Below are 10,163 nucleotides of genomic sequence, written 5' to 3' on the forward strand. Positions count from 1 at the left end.
GAATTAAAACAGGACTACAACAGTTCAAAATCAGGACTATTTAGGATTTAACCAAAACAGAACCGCAATCAGAACTAGATGATAGTAGCACTAAAAATCATCATAGACCTGCACTACACTTGTTTTTTAATTTTACCAAAGTACAATATTTAGATTGAGAAAAGTTTATATAATTATTTAGCCTTGTTGTGCAAACAAGCCTGCATAACTTAATAAATGTAGAATTTGAAAAATAACAAACCTAAAAAGAAACACCAGGTACGAGATACATGAGGACCTATGATATGATTACTTTTGGTAAACAACCATTTGACTAACATGTGTGTCTCACCTGCTCTCTCTCCCTCTCTGCTCCTCTCTCTCCCTCTCTGTGCTGACAATCAAGCCAAACACCAACATCATCAAATATACAGTTGAAACCAGATATTTACATACTCTTCAGATAAAAACACTTTTTTAATTGTAACATCAAGTCAGACTAAATGTTTATTTTTTTTAGGTTGATAAATATAAAAAATATATTTGTTAACTTTAATAGTAAAGAGAGAAACTATCTGTATTTCTTAATTGTAAATGGCACCAAACTGTATTCAAAGTTGAGCCACACTTAGCTCTACTTTACTCTTTAAAGAGTTTCAGGCAAAGTTACACTAACCCTAGTTTCCTAGCTGACGCTAACAAATGCTAATGTTAGCCTCTGATTTGGGCTGCTAAAGTAAAGACTTTTAGCTAGCTGATCAGCATAGATTAATTTAATCAGCCTGTTAACCACCGTCTGTAGGGGTAATATTATTGAAAGTATAGTTTCACCTCAGCACATTTACAATTATGTCTATTTTGTAGCACATAGAAATGTTTAGGTAATAATTAAAGACACACAATTAAAATAAATAAAGACAATTGATAAGTGTATTTGGTAATACTGAAGCTTAAAGGAATTTGTTCAATTCTAAACTACCATTCGCTTTAATTTTCCGCCAAAATCTCCGGCGTCAACATGAGTCGCTTACCTTGTCCGTCACTTCCGTCCGGGTAAGAATTAAACCTGCAGTGACCGCTGGCGAACACTAGAGGGCAACCAGTGAGCTCTGTTAGAACCATGCTAAGTTAACTTTGTTGTCTAAATGTTGATGCTGGTTACTGATTCACACTGAAGATTCAATAAGGTTCATTGTCATTACACAAGATATTTACAAAAATACACAGACGGAAAGCAGATATTATTTCTACAGCATCTACAGTGGAATAATAAATAAAATAAAAAAACAATTAAACAATACAAAACCTAAATAAGGATCATTTTAGGGTGTCATGAATGTGGGCTCGAGGCACTTTCCCGTGTTCACTTTGCGCTTTCTCCTACAAAAACAACAAAAACAGGAGAGAGAAACATTGAATGCAGCTTCAGGGTTGAAAGCACGCTGTGACGGCTGATGTAGTTCAGGTGGGTGTGTCCCTGAACGCAGCAGACTGCCCCTTGCCTCAGACTGCTTTTGGCACGACACCAGATTTACACAAATCGAGTTTCCAGCAGCTCCAGAAGGGTCAGTTGTGAGTTATTCAGCAGAAATGTCTCACATCCTTCTTCTTCTTCTTCTGACTTTTGAGACTGTGGCATTAGAAGGTGAGTAGCTAAAAATAAAATTAAAAATTAAAATAAAAACTGCTGGCAGTCTGACAAATGCTGTGACTCACAATTTTTTTTGAGCACTTTTTTTTTTAACAGCTGTTCAAATGTAAACATTAGCTTGGGGGAGATTGTTCCAGAGGACCTCTGGTCTTTAGCCGTAACCTAGGTTCCACCAAGAGCAATTGATCCCAATGCTCCCGTAGGAGTATACAGGCGGAAGAAATCTCCAGAGCTGGAGACAGAGATTGTCTTCTCTAAGTCACAAGGGCTGGCTTCATTCTTCTGTTTAACTAGCGTGTCTGTCGGTAGATGCTTATGATAAGATATTAGTCAAGTTGCATTTTGCTGATCTTGCCATGCTTGTTTTTGGGAGATTTTTTGTCTCCCTCTGAGGGATTAAACCTTTCTCGGGACTTCTTGCGTTGTACTTGCACACAGTCAGTGTGCATAAACACGACACAGTAGTTTTAAGTTGTCAGATTGTCAACATATTTACCTAAATATTTTAGTATGTCTGGTGATTACTGATACATCAGCTACACAAGAAATATGCAGTTATCAGAATCTTTTCCTCCCCTTTGTTTTCCCCAGTATGTTGCGTGCACTAGTGAATGTAATAGGTATGATGTCACTATGAATTTTTTATAACATATCAAAAGTTTACTGGTGTAATTGCAGACATTTCTTCATGAACCCAGAAAATGACCTCTTGTGTTACAACTCTATCGTATGTTATTGCATTTGGCGTCATAGCTCCCAGACATAGGTTTATAGTTTGTTCATACAAGTGTAACATCAGCGTATGTGCAAGTAATCTGTCAGGTCCACAATGTTGTACTTTTGTTTTCTGCAGTGGTAGAAATGAAACCATTAAGTTGGAAGGAAGCAAAGAAAAGGAAACTCTTAATTTAGGCTCTACCAATCCTCATTTTCCTGTAAAGGAACTGAGTGTGCCACATGAAATAAAAGAGACTTCACAACCTGTTCGCTAATCCGTGACCTTTCTCTTGCTTTGTACACACTCCTCATGTTTGTTATTTGATCCTGCACTCTCACTATTTACACTTTATACTTGCCCAGTTGGCATGGCACACCCACAATTTCAATGTGCATGTACAATGAGAATAAAGGTCTATTCTATTTTATTCTTATTTACAAATCTGTGTCATTGTGGGTTCTTAGCTACACATGTGGTAACAGTCAACAGAGTTGAGCAATTCAGAACAGCATGAGGAAATTAATGTGCTATTTTCAAAGGAAATATTCTTTTAAAATAGCCACAAAGTCTGATCCATAACACTTGGTACCATATGATGAAAATCTGGTTTTCCTAGAGAAGAGCTTGGTACTCAAGGCATTTTAAGATTTCAAGAAAGTTTTTGACCCAGACAAACACAAACAAACATCGAGTGCTGTAATCTAAGTCGGTAGCTTTTGCAGCCTCTTTTCTGTAAATGAACACATGGGTAGGTTAATAACCACTGAGGAGTATGAGTTTGCTTTAATTCTTTTCTCTTCTTGTGCATGAGTTATTCACACGAGCAGGTGACGCATGCACATTTATGGAGGACGCTTTCCCCAACAAGCAACAGAAAAGTAGGCCCATAACAGCCTCTGGCCTACATCTATCAAGGACATTTGTCACTGTGTGTGAAAGTGCATCATCAAGAGGAAATTTAAAAAAAAAAAAAAAGCAGATTTCTCTTTGGCCTTGTTTTGGAAATATGTCGAGCTGCAGGAATCCATTACTTTGATTAATCCACTGATGTTTTTTTAAGACTTCCTCGATCCAAATAGTTTCTGTCAGATGTCTCTTGATATGCTCGTCTACTGAAGAAAAAAGAACTGTACAGGAGGAGTTAGCCAGCATTTCTACACAATATGTCGTAAAGAAATGGATCGCAACATCTTATCAATGTTTGCATTTTTCTTTTGTCTTTGCACACAGATATAACGGTGAGGCCTGGACAAAATGTCACTCTTCACTGTCAGGATCCCAGGGGTGTAAATATCACCCTGTTAGAGTGGAGCATACCTGAGATTAAGTCAGACGGATACGTCTTCTTCTACCGAAACCGGCGCTCATATGAAAGCTACCAGCACGAGCGTTTTAAAGGCCGAGTGGAGCTGGCAGACCCGTCTATGAAAAACGGAGACGTTTCTGTGATTCTGAAGAACGTCAACGTCAACGATACAGGAACATATGAGTGTCGGATTATAACCAGTAATCTCAGCAGCGGTCAGAGAGTCATGAGTGAGTCCAGGCAGTCCATCGACCTCACAGTCATAGACTCTGGTGAGTTGAGAGGTTCACTTTACTACTTATTCTTCTTCTGAGTAGGGACATGTGGAGGCAAAGTGCAGCCCTCACTGCACGGCTAAGCACAAAAGAGCTTTTTGTGTCTCTGAACTTTGACGCTGGCTTTTTGCACCCCCACAGATGTTCTCTGAGGGAAGCATTGTCTGTCCATGCGTGGTAAAAACAGAAGACCAAAACAAAAAGAAAAGAAAAGGAAAAAGAGACGCAAAAAGCCTTTTGTCTTTTGTCTTTCTCCAAAAAGACTTTTATCACTGCAGAGGATTTGCAATTATTTATCTTTTTTGGTCTACTTTCCACGGACTTGACGTGGTTTATGAAAGATCACTGCAGTCTGCAGTTAACATGATCTTTCTACTTGTGTTACCTGACATATGCTGATGCTTCCTGCAGTGGCGTCTGAGTGGTGATAAATCTGATCTGACGTAGTTGTTTAGTGGCCCCGTTTTATTTTCATTCAGACATCTGTTATTGCTCATTTTCCTGTGTGTGATTATACCAGTCGAGTGCATTTTACTTCTTTGACTGTCTTAGAGTTTTGAATGTGGTGGCGCAGTGAACCGAGAAAAAGGCAAAGAGCTGATAGCCAGAGGCTCTGAGGCTGACACAGATGTCGGACATGAGAACTGTTTAAACTGAGTTTTATGTTGTAGAGTGCCTATGGCAGAGTAAATTATAATGCAGAAAAACATGCATGATATGACTGGATCATAGTTGTTGTAGCATTAATATGTGCATCCTTTTAATGTATAAGATGGAAATTTTATTCAGTTATGCTGCTCGGTGGTTTTATCTATATTAATCCAGCAATATACAGGGAGTGCAGAATTATTAGGCAAATGAGTATTTTGTCCACATCATGCTCTTCATGCATGTTGTCTTACTCCAAGCTGTATAGGCTCGAAAGCCTACTACCAATTAAGCATATTAGGTGATGTGCATCTCTGTAATGAGAAGGGGTGTGGTCTAATGACATCAACACCATATATCAGGTGTGCATAATTATTAGGCAACGTCCTTTCCTTTGGCAAAATGGGTCAAAACAAGGACTTGACAGGCTCAGAAAAGTCAAAAATAGTGAGATATCTTGCAGAGGGATGCAGCAGTCTCAAAATTGCAAAGCTTCTGAAGCGTGATCATCGAACAATCAAGCGTTTCATTCAAAATAGTCAACAGGGTCACAAGAAGCGTGTGGAACAACCAAGGCGCAAAATAACTGCCCATGAACTGAGAAAAGTCAAGTGTGCAGCTGCCAAGATGCCACTTGCCACCAGTTTGGCCATATTTCAGAGCTGCAACATCACTGGAGTGCCCAAAAGCACAAGGTGTGCAATACTCAGAGACATGGCCAAGGTAAGAAAGGCTGAAAGACGACCACCACTGAACAAGACACACAAGCTGAAACGTCAAGACTGGGCCAAGAAATATCTCAAGACTGGTTTTTCTAAGGTTTTATGGACTGATGAAATGAGAGTGAGTCTTGATGGGCCAGATGGATGGGCCCGTGGCTGGATTGGTAAAGGGCAGAGAGCTCCAGTCCAACTCAGACGCCAGCAAGGTGGAGGTGGAGTACTGGTTTGGGCTGGTATCATCAAAGATGAGCTTGTGGGGCCTTTTCGGGTTGAGGATGGAGTCAAGCTCAACTCCCAGTCCTACTGCCAGTTTCTGGAAGACACCTTCTTCAAGCAGTGGTACAGGAAGAAGTCTGCATCCTTCAAGAAAAACATGATTTTCATGCAGGACAATGCTCCATCACACGCGTCCAAGTACTCCACAGCGTGGCTGGCAAGAAAGGGTATAAAAGAAGAAAAACTAATGACATGGCCTCCTTGTTCACCTGATCTGAACCCCATTGAGAACCTGTGGTCCATCATCAAATGTGAGATTTACAAGGAGGGAAAACAGTACACCTCTCTGAACAGTGTCTGGGAGGCTGTGGTTGCTGCTGCACGCAATGTTGATGGTGAACAGATCAAAACACTGACAGAATCCATGGATGGCAGGCTTTTGAGTGTCCTTGCAAAGAAAGGTGGCTATATTGGTCGCTGATTTGTTTTTGTTTTGTTTTTGAATGTCAGAAATGTATATTTGTGAATGTGGAGATGTTATATTGGTTTCACTGGTAAAAAAAATAATTGAAATGGGTATATATTTGTTTTTTGTTGAGTTGCCTAATAATTATGCACAGTAATAGTCACCTGCACACACAGATATCCCCCTAAAATAGCTAAAACTAAAAACAAACTAAAAACTACTTCCAAAAACATTCAGCTTTGATATTAATGAGTTTTTTGGGTTCATTGAGAACATGGTTGTTGTTCAATAATAAAATTATTCCTCAAAAATACAACTTGTCTAATAATTCTGCACTCCCTGTATATCAGTAGACTTACAACTAAAAGTGTAAAATAATGAACTAAAGTTTCAGATTTCATGTGGTGCAGTGTCACCCTGCACTCTGCTCTTTGGGTGCGCCCCTGCTTTTTGTCTTTCTGTGAGGAAAATGTATTTAGAAGTATATATATTTATATTTAAGTTTATATTTCGTTCTGTTGCTTGCTGTTAGGTTTTTTTTTGAAAGGTACTTTACCTAACACAAGTGTTTGAGAGAAAAAATAAAAGCGTTGGTTTCTGAAACATGAGCACAGTGATGTGCTCAGTGTTTATGATCCAAGCGCCTGCTGATACTTTTATTACTTTTCTGACAGTTACGTCACTGTTGGACGTTATGACCTCTGCTAACTGCCAGGCGTATTTCAGTGTAAAAGAAGAAATGCTGTCAGCATACCTCAGGCCTCTCACCTGTTTTGTTTTTGTTTTTCTCTTCAGGAGATCCAACTGGAGAACACAAGGACACGCATGTTTTAATTATCATTATTGTTGCAGTTGTAAGTTGTCTTATTGTTGGCGTTTGTGGTGCAGTATTTTTCAACAGAAAATGGAAATCATCAACACGCGGCAACTCTTATGAACATCTACCTGAAATGTTAAAGAGTTGATCTGAAATGTTTGAGACGATGTGTGAAGCATTGTTATTTAGCGAGCAGACAGCATAAACAGAGCTGCAACAAGCTTTTTATAGACTTTAAATCTGTTTATTTTTCTTCTCCTTTTTTCTTTTCTGCAGAGCTTGATTTTACCGTGAGAACAGCAGGTAGAGAGGTGGAGGAGACAGACGTAGAGTAGATCAGTTTATGTAAGCTCTGATTAAAATGGGGCCACAGTAGCATGGTTAGCAAGTTCTCTCAGTGAGTTAAGCACTTTATTAACTTTACGTTTTTATTTTGCACTTTTAAACACTTTATTTATTTCTGTTTGTGGCAACTGCAGCCAATCAGCCACCTTCCTGCTTTCTGTCCATCGCCCCCATTAGAAATAATGACTCAATGTAATCTAATATGTGATTATAGTATACCCATAATATTTATTTAATAAAACATAAAAACCATTATCACAATGGTTTTATTGTGTTATTATGTGAGTTGTGGAAAGTTCTGAGTTGGATCTGTAAATATCAGAAACCTTATTTAAACTCGGCTGATCTCACGTTCAGATCTCCACCTCGGGCGTGGCTGTTTTTAGACTTCTGTCATGACGTCTTGTTCTTGTTCCTCTGTGCAAAATACACAGTTGATCTTTCAGCGTTTTTTCATTTTCAGGACTTCACATGAGCATTAATCTGGTGAATAGGGAGAATTTTCAATCTGAAGACGTTTTAACACAATCTGAGTCAGTTGGTGCTTTCAGCAGTTCGGCTCGTTTCCTGTTCTGATGCCTCAGGATCTCATCCTTTCTCCTGATCTGCATCCTCGCCTGTTGTGCTGCCTTAAGGCGTTGAAACTCATCAGAAAACTGCTCAGTCGTGAAGTTCAGGTTAGTTTTAAATCTAATTTGTTTGTCGTTTGTACGTTTGAGGTGTGTGGTGAGGCTGCAGAGCGCTCTGTGGCAGAGGTCAGAGAGGGACTTCCTCTGAGATCTAAAAGCAGCAGCTGCTCTGAAAACAGTCCAGAGGTTTCTGATTTTTATCGATCCGTTCTCAGGCCTTTTCAGAATTTATGTCTTTGACTAGTGTACTCAATGTTAATGTTTCACTTGTTGTTTTTTGTTTTGTTACCCACCACTGATCACACCACCGTCAGTACAAATGTTGTGGATCCAATCTGACTCTGAGTGATGAGCCGAGTCCATTGTAAATATCCACTGTCATAAAAAGGATATTTGAAGATCAGAAGGGGACAGTGCAATGAGCAAAATAAAAGTGGAAGAAGATGGACGGATGTTCAAAACTAAAACCTGAATAAATGAAAGTGAGCAGGACACGAGGTCGTATCAGGAATTTGAAGGAAGAACGAGGTATGAAAGCCTGTGGAGGGAAATGGAGCCTCACTCTGTGTTTTGTTATGTTTTCTTATGTTATGTGGCTCAAATTAGGAGATGATACATATTTTCTGTGTATTCGTATGTATGCATTTGAACGTGTTCATTTCTCTGTACCATGTTTTTATATTTCTTTGTTTGTTGTGACATAATTTTATGATATCTATTGTTGTTGATCTGTGCTGATCACAGAAATAAAACGAGAGCCTCACGCATCACAAGTAACAGAGTGAAGGGTTTGTTTGTTTGGTCTTATTTCCTCTGGGGCCTTTTTTCTCTGATTAAAGTAAAAATGGGGAAATTATGTCATTAACTTGAGCCTGTTTACATCTGTGTATTTCCTCGTCCTTCATTTAAGTCTGAGTAACTCTGTAATTCTGTGTTTTGTCCTAAATACTTTCCTGTAAAGATCACTTTCTGAGTTAATGTAGAAGTCCAGCATTCAAATATGTTTAGATTTCTATTTGACAAACAAAAAACGAGTTCAATCAGCAAAGTCAAGAAGAAAAGTATTTCCTCTAACAGTGACTGGTACTGTTTTTGGGCTGTCGCAGGGATGGCTGCAGCTCATTTCAGATCCTCTTGGGTTATTTCCTCTCATGATTAAAACTCTGTTTTCAGAAACACAACACAGTGTAAATATTAACCCTCCAGACTTAAACTGTCACTCAGTAACTCTTTTTTTATTTATTTTTTTATTTCCAGAGCTAGCAAAGCTTTTTAAAACCTTATTTTAGGCAAAGTCAGCAATTATTTTGAAAACACTTGATGTCAGGTTTGTACATGTGATTTTTATGTCTTGAGGATAATGTCCTGTAGATAATAACTAGCAAAGCAACTTTTCATGAAAGCTGCAGACGTGGTGCCACAGATGAGTCCATCCTCTGGAGATGACGGCTTAGTTGTCCCGTTCAAAAGATCGTGACTTCCAGCACCTTCAACACTCCCTCACATCCAGACTTTAAAGGATCCATTAAGGTCTGTTTTTCTCTTTCTTTTTCCAACAGGAACTGGTTTCATGTATTTATTTATTTTCTCTGTCATCATAAAGTCATGCTGGTAGTGGTGAATCTTCAGCTTCTGCTATTCGCGCGGTGCCCTTTGCTTCCATAATAAAAAAAAGCAGCTGACTGTCAGTCACCTTTTTTTGAACAGTCAGAAGCCACGAGTGCAGCTCGTGAACTCTGTCATAACCACAGGCAGAGCTCAGGAGACGTGTATTGCAGTGACTTGTAGATAAACAATTATGATAAGGTGGGGACTGGTGGAGTGTGACTTTTCACTTCGGGAAACTGAAATGAGGCAGAAGGAGACTCCTCTGTAGACAGCCTGTAAATAATCGACTCAGCACAGCACAAACACTACTGGTCAGAAATTTGATTTAATCAATTTCATGACATCATCATTCCAGAATTGAAGCAGGAATAATTTAGAGGGTGAAGCTGCACATTTTCTCCTCCTGTTTCACTAATGTTCTTTGCTGTGGATGTTTCCTGTTTGACCCCCCAGAATCAGATCATCAGATTGTTGCTGTACTTTCTTTGGTTTCAGCTGGTGCTGTGAACAGGATGCGGCCAGAATAAATAATTAAACTAAACCTCTGTGTGTGTGTGTGTGTGTGTGTGCGTGTGTGTGTGTGTGTGTGTGTGTGTGTATGCAGGAGAGCCCCTGAACATGAACATCTGTTTCTTCCCCCTGAGTTTTAAAATTGGAGCAAAACAGAAACAGGCCTTGTAGTGAGCAGTGATGGTGGTAAAGTGGCTGTGCTCATGAGGGGAAGAGAGATGTGCTGCCACCTGTTGGCTGTAGTTTGTCACTGAAGCTTTAATTAAACATTAG

General features: G+C 39.3%; 1 protein-coding gene across 2 annotated transcripts; it reads left to right on the plus strand.

The window, feature by feature from the left end:
- Nucleotides 1–1,488: 1,488 nt before the first annotated feature.
- Nucleotides 1,489–9,742, plus strand: LOC102290005 (butyrophilin subfamily 2 member A1). Of its 2 annotated transcripts, XR_006053351.1 has the most exons (4): nt 1,489–1,624; nt 3,579–3,926; nt 6,777–7,820; nt 8,087–9,742. XR_006053351.1 is itself a non-coding variant. In XM_005950941.3 (3 exons), the coding sequence occupies exons 1-3, from the start codon at nt 1,570–1,572 to the stop codon at nt 6,944–6,946; spliced, it is 573 nt and encodes a 190-aa protein (XP_005951003.1). In that variant the 5' UTR covers nt 1,489–1,569; the 3' UTR covers nt 6,947–9,742. The 2 variants fall into 2 exon arrangements, 1 of the variants encoding a protein (XP_005951003.1); XM_005950941.3 differs by having other exon boundaries at nt 6,777–9,742.
- Nucleotides 9,743–10,163: the final 421 nt, after the last annotated feature.

The sequence above is a fragment of the Haplochromis burtoni genome, unplaced genomic scaffold (assembly GCF_018398535.1).
Source record: "Haplochromis burtoni strain Fernald_Lab_line unplaced genomic scaffold, NCSU_Asbu1 Contig_860, whole genome shotgun sequence".
Classification (NCBI taxonomy): Eukaryota; Metazoa; Chordata; class Actinopteri; order Cichliformes; family Cichlidae; genus Haplochromis; species Haplochromis burtoni.